Raw genomic sequence first — 18,724 nt, forward strand, 5'->3', positions numbered from 1 at the left:
GGGTGTAGATGTGTTAGGAGTTGCCTGCTCTGGCCTCTAATAGGCAGCCCTGCCAGAGGTCGCTGGTCAGAATAGGTGCGCACAGTCTCCAGCCAGCCCCTCTTTGATCGTGGAGGAGCTGACTGCTTCTCTCGTGGTACAAGAACTGAGCTCAGGCCCCTCCAAGACACGGGGATGCCCCCACCCCGCCTGGGCCCGGTGGACCCAGTAGTCCAGTGAGACCACCGTGTGACAGTGTAAGTGTCCCTGAGGCCCCATGGTAGCACCACTGCCTGGCGGAAGAGGACCAGGTCCCCTGGGGTGGGCTCGGGAGTGAGCCTGCCGGCCTCGGGGAATGGCAGCTTCCACCCCACCAAGTGTGAGGAGTTCTCACACCGTGCACTCTGGTGGCAGGTGACACAGGTTCTCAGTGAATGTCACTCAGGGACATTTCCTCCCAGAGTCCCTGATGCTCTTGGAAGCCTGGACCTCCTCCCTGCCCCCCAACGGTTCTAAGAAGTGTTCCCCAGGTGTCCTGGGAGAGGCCAGCTCCTGGGAGAGGGAGCCAGTGGGAGGATGACACCCATAGTGTGGGTGGAGGGCTCTCCAAACACCTTCGGAGGGCCGAGGGGTACCGAGACCAGGGCCTTCAAAATCCAGCCCTCAGAGGTTCTTCTAAGCCAGCATCAAGAAGATCTCAGAACTATGGACTCTCACCCAGAACACTAAGCCTCACCTATGACGTGTCACTCTCACCTCCCCATGATGTGTTTGCGTCTCCAGCCCACACAATCATCTGCTTTTGGAGGACAGAGTCACCTCCCCTACCCCAAGCCTGTCGTAAGGCCAGGAGCCCAGAGCCCCCAAATCAGCCATATCACGCTTCCTCAAGGAGGGCAATTCAAAGGGCAAATAACCCCCAAAGTCAGTAGGAATTTGTGAGCTCATACCACTGGGAAGTCCCGTTGTCCCATGGAAGTTGGTGGGTGAATCGGGCACAACTGGATCCAAGGGTTCAGACAATATCCTAAGAACTCATCCTCCACACGGAGGCAGAGAGGAAGAAGTAGAGACTCGGACTAGCACAGGCTTTGAGTCTTTGAGCGGCACGCAACCCAGTGTGCAGTCTCTCTCCCTCTCCAGCTGCTCGGACACCACTGCCATGCCAGCCACCAACCAGGGCTGGCCTGAGGACTTCGGCTTCCGGCTGGGCGGCTCGGGTCCCTGCTTCGTCCTGGAGGTGGCCGAAGGGAGCAGCGCACACACCGGGGGTCTGCGGCCTGGGGACCAGATCCTGGAGGTGGAGGGGCTGGCCGTGGGCGGCCTGAGCCGCGAGCGCCTCGTGCGCCTGGCCCGGCGCTGCCCGCGCGTGCCGCCCAGCCTGGGCGTGCTCCCCGGCCCCGACGGCGGCCCCAGCGCGGGATCCGGCTGTGCACCCCTGACCACAGCCTCGCGGGCCCCTCGCTCCGGCCGCGGCCTCTCTGTGGGCCGCGAGCTGCTACGCCTGGCCGGCCGCAAACGCCCTGACGCCGTGCACCGAGAGCGCAGGCGCAAAGCCCAGGAGTTCAGCCGCAAGGTAGGACGCCCAGGGCAGGACGGGGCGGGGCCCTAGGAGGCGGGGTGGTCTGGGGGTGGGGCTCTAGGGGCTATTGTTCTGGGGGGCGGGCACTGTGGGCGGGGCACGTCAGGGGCTTGATTTGTGGGAGTGGCTTTTCTTTATTTATTGAGGTAATACGGATGCACAGCTCAGTAAATCTTACCTAGGCATACACCCTTATAACTACCACCCTGATCAACCTGTAGATTCATAGCATAAAGACAGTAATAGAATGCAGAACACAGAATGATTCCTTCACCCTCTCCTTCATGAGAAGGTTCTCGTGTGATCCTTTCCCTGTCTATCTGCCCCAACCAGAGGTAGCTACTATTCTGTCTTCCATCGTTCTAGATGACTTTTGCCTGTTTGTGAACGTCATATAAATGGAATTATATAACATGTACTCTTTGGTACTGGGCTTCTTATGGTCATGTTATATCTGTGACTTTCATCCCTGTTGTGCGTGGTAATGGATCATTCTTTCTGTTGCCCGTATTAGTAACATACTGCCTTAGTCGACTGCGGCTGCTCTAATGAACTGTCAAGAGTGTGAGTGGCTTATAAGCAACAGGAGTTTATTTCTCACAGTTCTGGAGGCTGGGAAGTGCAAGATCACAGTGCCAGCAGATCAGTGTCTGGTGACGACCCACCTCCTGGGTCACAGACAGTGGCCTTCTTGCTGTGTCCTCACAGAGTGGAAGGGGCTAGGGATCTCTGCTGGGTCTCTTTCCTAAGAACATTAATCCCTTAATGAGGGCTCTACCCTCATTACCTAAACATCTCCCAAAGGCCCCATCTTTGGGGGTTAAAATTTCAATATATAAATTGGGGAGGGGGACACAAACACTCAGACCATAGTTCATAGTGTTATTTTCAAAAGAGCCACACCTGGGCTTCCCTGGTGGCACAGTGGTTAAGAATCCGCCTGCCAATGCAGGAGACACGGGTTCCAACCCTGGTCCGGGAAGATCCCACATGCCGCGGAGCAACTAAGCCCGTGAGACACAACTACTGAGCCCCTGTGCCACAACTACTGAAGCCCGTGTGCCTAGAGCCCGTGCTCTGCAAGAAGAGAAGCCACCACACGAGAAGCCTGCGCACTGCAACGAAGAGTAGCCCCCACTCACCGCAACTAGAGAAAAGCCCGTACGCAGCAACGAAGACCCAACGCAGCCAAACATAAATAAATAAATAAAAGAACCACACCTATTTCAAGCCCCCACAAAACCGGGATCTGGCCCTGCACAGCAGTCTGGATGGCAGGTTGGCCACAGGAGGCCCAGGTTTGGGTCCCCCAAACCTCCAAAGGCATCGCCTGTCAGACTTTGGCACACACAGGCTCTGAGTGTTCTCAGGTGGAAAGTTAGGACTTCCCTGAGGACTGAGAGTTAGGAGCCTGAAATGGCCAAGGCCTCCAGCCGAAAGAGGAGCCCAAGGCCTGAGTCACCTTCAGGAAGTGAGGGGTAGCCACCAGGAGAGGTGGGGACCCGGGGCTGGGAAGGAAAGACTGAGGATGGTGTTGGCCTCAGGCCAGAATCCCAAGAAACCTGGGATGTGACACATATATGAGGAAGAGGCTGCCCAGTACGATCATGTCTACCGGGAAGGTCTCAGGGCAGCAACTACCTCAGGCCATCCGCCCTCATATACCTATGCTCCAGGGCCTGCAGATGTGGTCCAAAGGCCCTCATTTGACTGAAACTCCAACTGAACAACAAGTGAGCCGGGAAGGAGTCTGGAGCCTAGACACTCCCCTCACCCTGCCTAGGGTTCAGGCCCCATGTGGATGCCAAGCCCAATGTCCTGGAAACTTAGTACCTGCTTGGTACTTGGGACACTTGAGTTCAGATACCATTCCTTGTCCTCCATGGAAGTGGATTTGCTCAGTCCTGCCCTTGGCAGGGTTTGGCCATGGGGTTTGGGGGCGAAGGGGCCAGGAAGCCATGCTGGAGTTTGGCCATTGCCCAAGTGGCTCCCAGCTCACTGCCCAGGTATCAGATCCCCACCCACCTGGCCTCTTCCGGCACCTAAGCTTGGCCCAGTCCTCCTTCTACACTGACCCCCCTCAGGAGCCTCACCTCTACCATGTGCCCCAGCATAACCCCTTGTCTGGGCAGGACCTCAGCTGAGCCTTTCAGCCCCATTCCCCCAAGCAGGCTAGCCTCTAGCCAGGTCCAGGCAGTCACTCACACATACACACAGGACTCAGCTCTGGCCTTCCTAGGTCACCAGAGTCCAGCTCCTCAAAAGATGTGACTTTTTCCTGTCTCCATAATAAGCTCGCCCGTAACAACAAACATCAAAGCTATGGATGCCTTTGCACCCACCACAGCTTATTTTTACCCCCACTTTTAGTCCTCTAAGTGTCCAGAGGGCTGACCTCTACATGAGGTCCCAGCATTCCAGACTCCTCCATCTCAACATGAAGCTCAAAGATTCCCATAGAAGAGGAAGAGAGCATAGAAGATTGTGCCTCACAAAATTAAAATTCTAAGCAACACTAACAAGGAATGTGATAGGGTGATAAGCGGAGGCGAGCTGTGTTCCATAGTAAAGTGTCGTAAATTTCTTTTCTTATCTAGGAAGGGGCCAGAGATTAATGTCAGACTTCGGGTCATTTTGTTGCTGTTGTTGTTTAGTTAAATACATGTGTTAATAATTTAATGGTAACTACTAAAAAAATTAAGAAAATATTCATTAAAAAAGAAAAGAAGATTGGGCCTCAACTCTTAAGGGAGGAATCCACCCACTGCACCTCCCGTCAATGCTCATTGGCTAGAACCAGTCACACTGCTGCTTCCAAAGGATGCTGGGAAGTGTAGTCCTCTGTGTGTCCAGGAAGGAGGGGAGACCTAGAGATATTGGTGAGCGCTAGCACCTGAATCCATTCCAGCTGTTGTAAAAAACTACCACAGATTGGGTGACTCATAAACAGGAATCTATCTCTCACAGCTCTGGAGTCTGGAAGTTTGAGAACAGGGTGCCAGCATGGCTGAGCGAGGGCCCTCTTTGGATTGCAGATTTCTGGTTTTGACCTCACATGGTGAAAGGGGCGAGGGAGCTCTTTGGGGCTCTTTTATAAGGGCACTAATTCCATTCATGAGACCTCCACCCTCATGACCTCACCACATCCCAAAGGCCCCACCTCCTAATACCATCGCCTGGGGCATTAGGTTTTCAACCTACAAATTTTGGGGGGACACAAACATTCAGACCATCGCAACTAGTAAAGTCTGCTGTAATGCCAGATGACCTGCTGTAGAACCAAAGGTCTGTCCCACACTCCATGCAATCCCTGGAGAGTCGGAAGGGGGCCCATCAGAGGCCCCAGAAGGGCAGGGTGGACATGCAGACTTGGCCAGGAAGCAGGGCCAGGGGTCATGACCGAGGGAGGAATCTGACCAGCTGCCCAGGTCAGCTGTGGTGCATTTTCTGGCAAGAGGGAATGGAGAGTGGTAGATTCTGGTTAGAGCTCCCCAAGCAGCTCCACAAATCCCCAAAAAAGACTGCCTCAGGAAGATCAACAGTGTCTGTGGAGCGCCTCCCCCCACCATCCGCCATTGGTTTTGAACAATCAGCTCCCAGATTCTCGCCAGCACTCTTCCTGCCCCAGATTGTCCTCCTTGAAGAGTCTGATATTTAATAGAAAATCCATTAGTGTCCCGTGATGGCGCATCATGCTTAGATGTAGGTTGAGAGCATCTCGGTAATAGCTGACACCAAAACCGCACTGTGGCAGGGGCCCCAGGAGGGAGGAACTATTTTTTCCTCTTTCTTACATAAAACATCTTTCCCCCTAGCCATGTTCTCCTTTGAATCGAGGCTGCAGCTGACTTTGATTTCAAAGCCACTAACCTTCCTCGGTCTGGCGGGTTCTCGAGGAGGGATGCCTGGTACTGCAGCCTGCCCCACGCACCGAGAGGGAAAGAAAGGTCGGCGGGGAAGCTGCGGGAAATGCACCTCGAGAATGGCTGGCCACTTGCCAGCTCTTTGGTTCAGTTCTGTAAATGCTCACTGAATGAATGCACCAAGCCCTGTGCTCGGGTCTGGATAGGAGTAAGATGTCAGGTCTATGTCTCGGGCCATCACACCTGGTGAGGGAGACCCGGTGTGCAGGTGCCGGGACTCAGGCATGCACAGAATGTGGCCTCTGGCTGGACGCCCTGGAAGCCACCTGCTAATACCTGCTCATCCTCTATGGTGTCACCACCTCTGGAAAGCCTTCCTTAATCCCCTTGTGCTACCACGTAGAAAGCAGCTGGATGTACAGTTCTGAAGTTCAGGAGCAAGCTCTGGGCTGAAGATCAAGATCTAGGCGTCACCATTTGGGGTCCTTGTCCAGAGCGGTGTCAGGGAGCACTTGTGGCAAGTCAAGGGGTGGACTGTGGCGGGTAAGGACAGTCATATGGAAAGAGCAAGTATAGACAGTTCTGAGCAGGAAAAAGAAGAGGATGGTGGGGTTGTGGGATCAGGGAGGACTTGATTTACTGGGAAAGATGTGAACATTTGTATGAGCTGAAGGGAAGGAGGCTGTGGAGACACTGAAATCCATGCATTTTGCCGCGGTTGATTACAGCCGTCTGATGAGCAAGGGCTGGGGAAACAGCTGTGAACAGGACTGGAGGGGAGCCTGCTCTCATAGCTGCTGACATGCCTGTGGGGAAAGAAACAATGAGCAAGTGGCCAAATCAACAAACAGTTATTTCAGATGATGATCAATTAAGGGAGGAAATAAGCAGGGAGATGAGAGAGTGATGGGGGCCCCTTGAACGGAGTGGTCAGGAAAGGCTCCCTGAGGAGGGGACTTTCAAGCTGATAGCTGAGTGACAAGTAGGTGGCAGGAAGAGAGGGTGGGGACTCTGGTGTGTGTGTGTGTGTGTGTGTGTGTGTGTGTGTGTGTGTGTGTGTGTGTGTGCAGTGGAATGTCTGTGGCCTTGTGGGTTGGCCTTGCCCAGGAGAGTGGAGGGTGGAGGGGAGGGATGCTGGGTCTGTTGAGAAGTTTGGAGGGTGGATGGAAGGGAGTACTGAACAGCCCACTTCTGGCTGAAATTGCACCTGCACAGTCCTGAGAGAGATGCATGGCAAACTCCCAGGCTCACCAAGTGGCCCAGCCTCCCACCCCTGCTTCAGGGTTAGCTCAGGATGTCAGTACCCAGAGGCACCCCCAGACCCTGGACTAACAAGGCAGGGATCTCCTGGAGTATGGACAGACAATGGTTAACTGCTGCATTTTTAAAAGTATAAGTGGGAATTCCCTGACAGTCCAGTGGTTAGGACGCTGTGCTTCCACTGCAGGGGGCGCAGGTTCGATCCCTAGTCGGGGAACTAAGATCCCACATGCGGTGAGGCAAAAAAAAAAAAAAAAAAGTATTGGTGCCAGGCACAAAAGCCCACATAGTATATGATTCCAGTCATAAGAAATATTCAGTATGAGCATCCGTAGAACAGAAAAATAGATTAGTGGCTGCCCGGGGCTGGGGAAGTAGGGAATGGGGAGTGACCGCTTAATGGGTACAGCGTTTCCATTTGGGGTGATGAGAATGTCCTGGAACTAGAAGGTGGTGATGGTTACACCACATTGTGAATGTACTTAATGCCACTGAATTGTACATATGAAAATGGTTACAGTGGTAAATTTTATGTTATGTGCATTTTTACCACAGTAAAAAATAAAGGGAAAAAAAGAAGCAATGACAACATGTATGCCTTTTCCTGACTGTATAAGTCATATAAGCTCACTGTTTAAAAAATGGAAACCATTGACATAAAAATAATCAAAATCAGGGCTTCCCTGGTGGCGCAGTGGTTGAGAGTCCGCCTGCCGATGCAGGGGACACGGGTTCGTGCCCCGGTCCGGGAAGATCCCACATGCCGCGGAGCGGCTGGGCCCGTGAGCCATGGCTGCTGAGCCTGTGCGTCCGGAGCCTGTGCTCCTCAACACGAGAGGCCACAACAGTGAGAGGCCTGCGTACCGCAAAAAACAAACAAACAAACAAAAATGATCAAAATCACTATAAACCTTAGTGCATATTCCCTGTGCAGACATATGTGTAATTATCTATGATAAAAATGTAACACCGTGTGTTCCATTTGATAACCTGTTTTTTTCACTTACCTGTTTATCACAAACATTTTCTATGTATTTTATAACAGCTTTATTGAGATGTATTCATATACCATACAATTTATTCATTTAAAGTGTACACTTCAATGGTTTTTAGTATATTCACAGAGCTGTGCAACCACCACCACAATTTTAGAACTTTTTAATCACCCCAGAAAGAAGCCCTGCACCCATTAGCCATCACTCCCCATTTCATGGTTTTTAAATAAAGACCTACAGCATCATTCTCTCTGGCCAAATGGTACCACATTGCATCAAACCTTAAACACTGTCGATCGCAAGATGCACTTGTTTTATTTACCACCAAGAAAGAAAACTCCCTGCCAACTGACCCATGACACATGCTTCCTTATCTTCTTGTCACTTAATTTGTAGTTAGTGGAAGAGGGCTTTTAGACTTATTTGGACATATTTAGTACTCGCAATGTATACAACTCAATGGAAGTAACAATATGAAACCTATGACCAAATTCATACATGCACAGGAATGACAACTAGCCGTAGGACACAACCTGATTTCAGAGATGTTAAAATTTTTTTTTAAAAAGTGCTCACCCTAGAATCAACGATATCCAATATTGCAGAGCATGGAGTGAACTTGGCTGTGAAACAACAGAAGTTGACTCCGCTAACTGAGGCAGAAAAGGAATTTGTGGGAGGAAGAGTTCATAGAATCAGTGCTGGAGACCTAGGCTTAGGACCAAGAAGGGATGGGCCACCTGGAGCACAGCTGTCCTAAACACCCTTCAGGATGAGTCTGCTCAGGGCGCGCTACAGGGCTCTGCCACTGCCCTGTACAAGCTCCGTGTCCCCACATCTCTGCATCATTCCTTCAAGAGCAAAAGCCCTGGGCCAGAGCCTCCGATTGCCCGAGGCTGCAACATCAGGCCCAGGACCTCGCCTCTCACCTGGTTGGGGATTTCCTCCCATCTTGGCTGCATAGCCAAGGAAATATCCCCCAAACGGATGTGCTACAATTATTTAGCCTGTAATGTCAGATATTTATACGGCTTCCAATGTCTCAGTATCATAAACAATGCAGAGGTGAACCTCTTCACTCGTATATCGTCGTGCACTTGTCAGGACACGTCAAGGATACACTCGTCGACGCACAATCATTGGGTAAAATGACAAGCGCGTTTTTAGGCTTTGGACACTCTTACTGCCCGTGTCCAGTAGGCTCCTCTGAGTAGATGTGCTCTGTCTGGCCTCAGCTGGTTTGCACACTAAGGTGAAGAAAACAAAAGTCCAGAGGGAGCATTGAGGAAACCAGAACTGGGGGTGACGCGTGCACTCCAGGGCTTTTTTGTGGAGCCGGAATGTTCTCTGTGGGATCTCTCGGCGGAAGAGTATGGTGGAAGGGAATACTGTGTTATGATGATAGTAACTAGCAATTACAGAGCGCTTGGCACGTGTTTTAAGCTCTTACATGGAGTCCTTTAATCCTTACGATATTCAGTAGGTCTGTCTCTGGGTTTGAATCCTGACTCCATGGCCTTGAGTAAGTCACCCCACCCCTAGCAGCCTCAGTTTCCTTAGATACAGAACAAAGATACTGGCCCCGCCCACCTCGTTGGGCTACTGTGAGCTCTGAAATGGCATGGTCTGGGTAAGGAGCTCTCACGGGGGCCCAGAGGGGGCTGCCATGTCAGCTGTCCTGGGGGAGAAAGGGAGGGAGGTGACTGATTCCCTGGTGTTCTGCCCTGGGACCCCGGTGGCCACTCATCAGACCCTTCCCCGCAGGTGGATGAAATCTTGGGGGACCAGCCGATGACCAAGGAGCGGATGTCCGCTGCTCTGAAGCAGTTCGCGGCTGAGCAGCGGGTGGATGAGCTGGTGTGGGCGCTCACCCTGGTGCTGCCCCTCGAGGCCCGCGGGCCCCTCCTGGAGAACCTCAGGTACCTCAACTGGGGGGCAGGATGGGCAAGCAGGGGTGCCCACTCTCCCACCACCACCCCGGGCTCCGCTGCTGCTGGTGCTGCGTGGCCCGCCCCTGAGCTGGACCCCAACATCCCCTCAGCTCCAGGATATGGGTGGGCCAGTGACCCCGAAGGCTGCTGGGAAGGGCAGCTGTTGGCTTTGCTGGCCGCCAGGGCATCACTTTGAGTGAGAAGGAAAGGGCTGCTAGCTGCTGGGCTGGGACGGGCTGCAGAGAAGACCCACCCCCTGAGCTCAAGTCACAGTCTGCCCTGCTCTGTCCCCAAACCCAGATCGCAGAAATCTCCAGTGCGACACCGAGACACTCCTAGTTCTTCACTGAGCGGGAGTAATGGCGCAGTGTCAAGGCAAGGAAGCCTGGAGCTGTGCTGTGTCCATCCCGGGCACCGCCCCCCTCCCCAGCCTATAAACAGTGTGTTCTCTCTGCCCTTTGATGATGACAGCTGCATGCCAAAAACCTCGCCAGGTCCCTAGACGAACACTCTCTCGCTGAATCCCACCAGCACTGTTATTGTCCCCATTCCACAGAGGTAGACTGAGGCTCAGAGAGGTTAAGGGACTGACCCAAAGTCACACAGCAAATGAATAGCAGTCACAAGAACATGAACCAGTCAGCTGTGCACTTTCTGCTCAGCTTTGGACCTTCTAAATTCCTCCTTCAGGAAAAAAAAAAAAAAATCTCCTGGTAGGTCCACACCTGGAGTGGCCTGGGAATCTCCCGAAACCGGCCCCCCACCTCCACCCCCATCCTGCCCTGCACCGCACAGCTTTGATCAGGCCCCCGTGGGCCTGAATGATGTGTTCCCTGCACGGGTCCTGCGGGGCTGGCTCTCCACCCCCTGCCTCCAGGGCCTGTGACGCTCCCCCACCCCCGCCCCTCCCCCTTCCTGGGCTCAGCCCGCCCCCTCCCCTCGCTGCCATTCACCCCGCAGCCTGCCCCTCCCTCTGGGCCTGGCCAATGTCAGGGACCGGGCTGGCCACCCCCACTCCCCAAGCCCGGGCGCAGCGTCTCCGCTCTGCAGCAGAGCACAGAAGGCCACCAAAAGAGGCCACCATGAGCTGCCTGGGGTGAGTTAGGGGCCTGCCCCTTGCTGGGAAAATCCGGAGAGAAAAAAAGTTATTTCTAGAGCCAAATTTGCAGAGCAGATGATGCGCTGGCGCTGAGGGCTCCCTGGGGAGGTGATGGATGGGCAGCCCCCCACCCCGCCCCTCCGCACCAGTGCTGGGCCAGGGGCCGGGTGGCCAGGCTGTGCCTGGGAAGTTGGCATGCGTGTCTTAAGGCTGTTAGCCGCCAGGCTCAGCTGGAGGCCCCCTCGGTCCCTCATCTCCCTCCGGCGCTGCCCAGGCTTCCGTCCCTGCCGCCTCTGCCGGGTCAGCCGGTCTGCCTCCCGGGACAGCCCCTACGCCCGCCTTTCCTGTCCGCGGCTCGTCCCCCGAGCGGCCGGCAGAGGGTCAGGAAGAGTCGGGGTGGAGAGGCACCCCCTTGGGCATGCCCGATTTAGAGCCTGGGAACCGGGAACCCTGGACACCTGGGATGCCCAGTCCCCGCAGCGTCCCCATCCCCGGGGCGCTGCTGGGGAGGATGAAACAGCAGCCTCTTGTCCGAGCGTCAAGGGCGACAGGAAAATTGGGGAGGCTGCTGGAGGGGGGGGCGGTGCCCAGCTGGGCTCTGCAGGGAGAGGGGTGCCCTGGCAGCCTGGCTTCAGCCACCCATCCCCCTACCTCCCCACCCCCCCTCCACCACCCCTCTGGTGTACTGGTGTACTCTGGTGCCCATGTACTGGGTTCCAGGGATGAAGTGATGATCCCCACGCAGCTCCTTCCCGAGAGAGCTCAGAGGAGGCAGGGAGGAATCAGACAGTTTTCTGTGATTCTGAGAGCTGAGCATCAGCTGAGGGGCAGCTGAGAATGGACTCAGCACAGGGCAGTCAGGGCAGGCTGCCTGGAGCAGGCAGCAAGTTCCGGAGCTGGAGCTTAGACAGTGGCCGGTGGGGTGTGGCCTGTGCCCTGTGGAGGTGGGAAGACAGTTCATCAGGGCCAGGCGTCTAGCCACAGAGGTGGAGCCCGGAGAGCCAAGGCGAGGGTGGTACCACACACAACCCAACCCTGGGTACCCAGCTGTGCCCAGCTGTGACCCACCCTGCCTTGGTAGAGGGCCATGAAGGGCTCTGGGTGCCCAACTGTGCCCAGCTGTGACCCACCCTGCCTTGGTAGAGGGCCATGAAGGGCTCTGGGTGCCCAACTGTGCCCAGCTGTGACCCACCCTGCCTTGGTAGAGGGCCATGAAGGGCTCTGGCCTTGGGACCCCCCAACTGAGGAGAGACAAGGCTTGAACGAGAGGTGCAGCAGCAAAGGGTAGGTAAAGATACACGTGTGCGCGTGTGTTGTGCTCATGTGTGTGCACACTCGACAGAGGCTGGAACCCACCCAAATCACCGTGTGGCCTCTGAGGGGTGGTCCCAGTGGCCCAACTGGAAGACTTGGGGAGAAAGGAGAAGGAGCAGTGAGACCATGAAGTTGGGCCATCCAGTGCAGTAGCCACTAGCCACATGTCACTCTTTAACATTGAATTTAATGGATATCAAATACGACTTAATATTCAGCGTGGCCTCATCATCTTAGCATGGCTGTGAGGGTGAGATTTGGGTCAGTGGCGATGTTGTAAGTAAAGGGTCTTATCTTTCTTTACGACAGCAGTTACTCCTGTGGCTCAGAGCCTAATTTGGGTCTATCCCCAAAGGGATTCCAGTCTGATGAAGTGATAAAATGACTTTCTAATTAGGACAGGCCAGGTAGTTTGGAAAGCGTGACGTGGATAGGAGGGAAGAGGAAAGCAAAGTCAGCTTTGTGCTCTGCTAGTGTTTCAGGAAAAAATGCAAAGAAGGAAAGGGTCAGGGGTAGGGGTCGGGAGAGGAAACAGCTGAGGTAGTGGAAGAAGCTGTGTTTTGAATCCCAGCAGACCTAGCGAACCCCCAGTCCACTCACTGGCTGTGTGACCTTGAACAGTTTCACTAACCTCTACACTTCATTCATAAAGATGGGGTTGGTCATTTCTACGTGTTCCCCGTGGGGTTCTTGGTAGGAAAGCATGTAAGTGGACTCTGCCAGTGGCAAAGCAGAGAAAAGATTAGTTGAGAATCTGGGGGATAGGGTGTGAGCACCTCCTTCACCCTCCTCTGCTTTAATGACAAGTGTCAGCGACACCATCATACAAAGCTCCTTGGAAAATTCTATGACACTGTAGGGGAAGCGCCAGGCATCTAGTATGTGCTCCGTTAAATTGGTTCCCCTAGGGAAGGTCTCTTTCTCCCTAGAGAGGTTCCTTGACCATGGCACTATCGACGTTTGGGGCCCCATGTTTCTCTGTTGCTGGGGGCTGTCCTGCATGTTGTAGGACGCTTAGCCGCATCCCTGGCCTCTGCTCACTAGATGCCAGTAGCACGCCCTCCTGCCACTTGTCATTTTGTGACAACCAAAACTGTCTCCAGACAATGCCAAATGTCCTCTGTGGGGGGGAAACACTGCCCTGGTGTGACCTGCCTTTGGTAGTACCCTCTTGCCGGGGCAGACATTTCAGCAGGACCAGCCTGGCCCACCCTATGCTGCCATGGGTCATCTGGCCAGATGCACCAGCTGCTGGCCCCTTCGGTGCCTTCACTGTGCTGGGGTGGCGGGGGGGGGGGGAACCTGGCCCCAAGGCAGCGAGTGCACTGCTGGCTGTGTCTGGATTCGAGCAGCAGCATCTGCTCCGTGGTCGCGTCTCCAGTGCCCACGGCAACGTGGACGGTCTTCACAGCCTCAGGGCCATCACAGCTGGTACCAAACAACCAGAAATGGCTCGATCATGATGGGACGGCTGTGGCCCTGTGGATGACAGGGAGCTGTGCTCACCGTGAGGATTTTCAGACACTTCTCCCCCCGGCAGGGCTGAGGTCAGGCACGGGGAGGACACCGAATGAGCACCGGCTCAGGCTTCCTGCTGCTGCAGGGGAGACATAAAGCCGTGAGAGGTCACCCCAGAGTGGTGGCCTCCCTGGGGCCAGGCATGCAGGGCTGAAGTGTGTTGGGCAGCATGGCCTGGATAGAGGACAGAGACTGACCATCAGGTCTGCAGGGGCCTCCCTGTGACGAGCTGCAGGAAACCCGCAGGCAGGATCATGGAGGATGTTCCCCGCAAAGACTGAGGCGGAGCCAAAGTCCCCAGGGTTTCCTGCCTCTGCGGTTCCAGCCTGTCTGGGTGGTGACCGCCTCCTTGTGCTGACCCCCCTTCCCCCAGCGCCCTGCCACTTTGAGGCTGTCCCTGAGAAACCCCTCCCAGGATGCCCTGGGCTGGCTCCCCGGCATCTATCCTTTGGTCCTCAGAACTCAGATTCTCACCCTTTCCAGCCTGAAGCTACGACTCGGATCAGCAAGAAATGACAATGCAGTGGGGGCCCTGGGGCCTGCTCCTGCTTTGTGGCAGGCCCAGAGCTGGGGGAGGGGTCCGAACCCCCTTTCCCCTTATCTCCGTCTCTTCCCCTTAGCTGGTCCTCCCCTCCCCTCTCCCAGTAGGACACGCCCATCCCAGGGAGGCCCTCTGTTCCCCCCACTGCCCTCACCTGGGACTTGCCCCAACCTGGCCACCCCCTCCTCATTTCCACTCGCTCACCAGGTTTCATTAACTTGACTTCCTGTGTTTTAGAATCTGGCCACTTGTCCCATCCCAACATCCTTTGCTGTGCCCCTCCCAGCATCACCCCTCCCCTGGTGTACCAAACCTTCGGGGTCCCTCCACCTCCCCTTAAATCCTTATACCCTCCCGCGGCTCCTCACTGTTCGGAGTGCAGCTTGAGCGGCTGACAATGGCATTCAAGGCCTCCTTCTCTAGCCCCTTCTCCTCTGGAGCTTCCCCCTGGGTGGGAAGGGAGGGTCTCTCTGGACGACACCTGCTGAGTCCTCGAGTCCCAGCGCAAAGGCCACCTCCTCCAGAAAGCCTTCCCAGGCTCTGCACAAGGCAGTCGGAGCTTCCTCTGAACGGTCGGGTTCGGCCTCGCAGCATTCGGATGTTGGGGACTCTCCGGAGCGCCGCGGCCCGAGGGGTCGGAGGCGAGGCGCCTGGGGAGGTGCTCGTGGAGGGGGCCAGAGGAGGCGGCGTGACGGCCTCGACCAGCCCAGCTCGCGGGGAGCTGACTGAAGGGTCCCCCGAAGGGGCGGGGCCGGGCGGGGCGGGGCCACCCGAGAGGGGGCGGGCGCGGGGCCTCGGGCCCAGCCGGCTCGGGAGGGGCCGAGCGCGCTCGCCCAGCAGAGGCGCGTGGAGTCTCGGCGACCTCGCTCTGCTCGCGGGCTCCGCCACCCCCTGCCCATCGGCACCTGCCGCGCCGCCGTCGCCGGCTTCAGATGGGGAAGGACCAGGGCTTCTCTCGGCACTTTCGGTAGTTTCCCCACTGCGCCCGGAGCCCCCGGGAACCGCGCACCCTGGTGCGACGGACCCGCCTCCGGCTGACCTGAAAAGGGGTGGGGCTGGGGCACTGAGGGGCTTCGCTGTTCTGGGTGGGCACCCACCGAGCCTGGCTGGGGGCGGGGGCTTGGGAGGGCAGGCATAAAGCGGAAGGTTATTAAAGGGGCGAGTTCCCCGCGCTAGGCACCCGGAACCCGTCCGAGGCCCTAGGGGTCGGGATCCAGGTCGGGGATGAAGGGCTGGGATTGAAAAGCCCTTTTTCCTTCCTACGACTGGACTGATTGAGGGAACTGGGCAGAGAACAAGGCGGGGAACGTGGTGGAGAGAGAGGACCCTATGGGAGCCCCGGGTAGGAATCTGGAGTTGGATTTAGACCTGATCCCCCAGAGAGAAGAGAACTGACTCTGAGTGCAAGGTCATTGTGTGGCACCCAGAAGAGCCCTGTGGCCACAGAGAAGCTTCTTGGCATAGCAGGGACCTGGGAGTCCTGAGGCAGCCGTAGCCAGGCTGTCAGGTCAAAGGGGCATCAAATCCATCAGCCACAGTGGTCCATGAGACCCCACTGCATCTGGATCTGCTGGGCCAGTCAATTCAGAGCAGACCCAGGGTTGGGGTGCCTGGGCCAGACTGAGCTGCATGGAGGGCCCACACCAGCCAGAAAGGGCGTCTGGCACACCAGGCAGCCTTGGCTTCCTTCTCAGCCCCAAGAACACCAAGGAGGGAATGGGCCACCCAACTTTCTCCTACCTATGCAGTTGGTGACTCACCTGGTTTCCACTGCAGGGGCAGGGTGGTGGCCGCCACCCTCTATTGCTGCTAGAGGGTGGCAGGTTGGACCTAGGGGCTGGGGGTGTTGGGCTGATACCTTCTGGAGCCTGGGGCCGGAGCCAAAGTGTAAGGTAGACAGTTTCCGGCTTGTCATCTCTGCTTTGCCTGAGCATGAGGCATGTGGGGAAGGTGCAGGCCAGGCGGAAGGAGAAGTCAGGCTCTGGGGACCTTGACTGACCATGTGGGGAATGCGACTGAGGCTCTAGATTTTCGGGAACCACTGGGGGTGGGCAAGGATGCGTGTACCAGGCGATGACTCTCCTGGCAGAGCTGAGCAGGCCATCATTCTAACCTCCTGGTTGCCTGGGACATCCAGATCTGAAGCAGAGCTCACTGGGGGGTGGGGGGCAGGCCCTGATGCACCCTCCTCCCCGAGGATCCACATCCCTTCCCTCCCACCAGGTAGCTTAGTGTGTCCACTGACCTTATTAAACTACCCACAAAGATCGGGGGAACTTAGCGGGGGCCACCGTGCGACATCAGAGGCGTTGTATTTCAGCTGTGGCTGCAAGGCCTCTGCTCCCTCCCCTCCTCCCATGCCCTTGGCACTGGCTCCTGGTCGAAAGAACAGGAAAGGGAGCCTTGGGATGCAGCCAGGGAGGCCTCGATAGCAACCAGACCTTCAGGGGCCCTCGACAGAGCCCTGCCACAGTGCGGAGGTCCAGAGGCTGGGCTTCCATCTCAGCTGTGCCGAGCGCAGCCGAGTAACCCTGGAAAGTTAGGGATCCTCTCTGAGCCTCAGAATCCTCTTCCATGGGCCAGGGAGTCCACCAGGATGTTAACTGCTGCCATTACTCAGAAGTATGGGTGGGCCACTGGTAGACCCCCGTTTACTGAGTCTCTGAGTCCCAACCATGTGCCGAGCCCTCGCTGGTCACTGTCGGTCACACCCAAGCTTCAGATCCAGCCCTCAGAGAGCTTCTAGCCTTGCCGAGGAGACCTATGGGCACCAAGGAAACATTCCAGGGTGTGGACCCCAACAAGGGACTGTGTGAGCCTCCCCGCTGCCTCTCATCACTTCCAGGGTGACTCCTTTTAGAGCAGGGTCCACAGTGCCTTCAGCTTTGAAGCCGAGCGCCTGGCTGGCACAGAGAGCAGAGACTTCCTAAAACATGTTGGACAAAACGAGGAAGGCCAGTGTTGGGTGTTGAAGGGCGAGCCCGGTTTAGCTAGAAGAGCAGAGAGTGTGTGCTAGGTGGGGGCCACAGCCCGGGCAAAAGTGTACAAGACAGGACTGGATGTGGTGGTCCTGGCGCTTTCTGAGGCGGCAGCGGTAGAGAGGGCTGCTGGGAGAAGCAAGCTGGGAGCTGGGGAGTCTGATGAGGGTCTGGGCGAAGTCTGACCCCGGAGCGGATTGTGGCTTCAGTTTTCTCCAGCAGAGCTGCCTGGAATCAGGCAGGGAGACGGTGGGTGGTGGGGACCCCTATCTGCTGTTTGGCCTGGTGCGAGGGCATGAGATGAGGGAGTCTGGGAGAGGCCAGAAGTGGGAAGACAGAGGCAAGAGGAGGAACGGGTCCACGGATGGGCTTTGAGGGCACTGAAGGCCCCGAGGCCAGAGTAATGGGGACAGTGGGAACGAGACTTTCCCCGAAGTGCAGCAAGTAGGGCGCCGTGGCCTTCATGTGGCCCGGGCCCGTTGGGGCGCAAGTCCGGGCACTGAGGGGGACACTTGGGGTGTGGGCTGCTGATTCCCCCGCCACCCTTGGGTGGAGGGGAGAGCCGAGGGCAGCGCCCACGAAGAGAAGTTTTTGGGCCGAGGTTTGCCGAGTTCAGGGCACGATCAGGGGGCGCGCCCCGACTCTGCTGTCCTCGCCCGCAGGATCTTCATCCCCAAGAAGCACCGGGCGCGCTTCGACGAGGTGGTGTCTCAGGGTCTGCTGGGCAAGCTATGCCGCGCCCGGCGGGCGCAGGGCGCGCAGCGGCTGCGCCGGAGCCGCAGCGAGGAACGGCCGGAGCGCCTCCTGGTGTCCACGCGCGCCAGCGCCGCCCCGCGCCGCCCCGACGAGCCTCCCCAGCGCAAGGCCGCCTCTCTGCTCGGCAGCCGCGCCGGCCCCGGGGGCGCGCGCAGGTACCCGAGACGCGTGGGCGCGGGCTGCGGACGCCTCTCGGTCGGTGGGCTCGGCACGGAGACCCGGGCGGAGGGCGCGGGGGCGAAGCGAGGACAGCTGGGGGTTGGGGTCCAGGAGAGGTGAAGGAGAGCGGGACGCTGGACGTCGCCATCTCCTGCACCCCCCAGGCTCCTCTCCCCAGGGGAAGGCGTGCTGCCCGCCCCCCACCCGCCCCTTCTTTCTCCCCAGGACGGTCCGAGTCTACAAGGGCAACAAGAGCTTCGGCTTCACGCTTCGCGGCCACGGACCTGTCTGGATCGAGTCTGTCGTGCCTGGTGAGGTGTGGGTGGGTTGTTCAGGATGGGGTGAGGGAGTCTGTTAGGCCGATGCTCAGCAGCCCCTCCCCCTTTCAGGTACCAACCTCAAGTAGCCTGTGTCCTCTGAGTGTCCCAGAGCAGCAGATCCAAATCATCCACCTTCCCCAGTCAGGGCGAACCCCCTCCAAGTTCAGGGTCACCCCTGCGCCACGTGAGCCAAGTTCTCCGTCCAGATCTTTCCTATGTCCACAGGGAGGGCAAGGGGCACTGCCTGAGACATGGGGTCAGCCGGGACAGAGCTGGTGCCCGCCCAGGCTGAGCCCCAGACAACATTCCCATTCCCTGGGAACTGCGCACTTGCTGGGCGGGCAGCAGGGCTTCAGGGCCTCTTCCCACTATCCAGCCCCCCAGCCCCCCAAATCTGGACTCCCCTCCTCCTCCCACCTGGCCAGCCCC

General features: G+C 57.0%; 1 protein-coding gene across 5 annotated transcripts in view; it reads left to right on the forward strand.

Annotated features, from left to right (window-relative positions):
• Positions 1-1,138: 1,138 nt before the first annotated feature.
• The window catches only part of GRID2IP (Grid2 interacting protein), a gene marked incomplete at both ends in the record, with an annotated part of 34,039 nt that continues 16,453 nt past the window's right edge, over positions 1,139-18,724 (forward strand). For 2 of the 5 annotated variants that reach the window (XM_082669810.1, XM_082669811.1), the window contains 3 exons: positions 15,015-15,049; positions 17,723-17,971; positions 18,201-18,286. In XM_082669810.1, coding sequence (XP_082525936.1) covers positions 15,015-15,049; positions 17,723-17,971; positions 18,201-18,286 — 370 coding nt within the window. Of the gene's footprint in view, positions 1,556-9,443; positions 9,599-10,692; positions 10,707-15,014; positions 15,050-17,722; positions 17,972-18,200; positions 18,287-18,724 lie in introns of those variants that run through there. The other 3 variants (XM_082669813.1, XM_082669809.1, XM_082669812.1) reach the window with 3 other exon arrangements.

This window comes from Grampus griseus (assembly GCF_964374135.1).
Source record: "Grampus griseus genome assembly, chromosome: 14".
Taxonomy (NCBI): domain Eukaryota; kingdom Metazoa; phylum Chordata; class Mammalia; order Artiodactyla; family Delphinidae; genus Grampus; species Grampus griseus.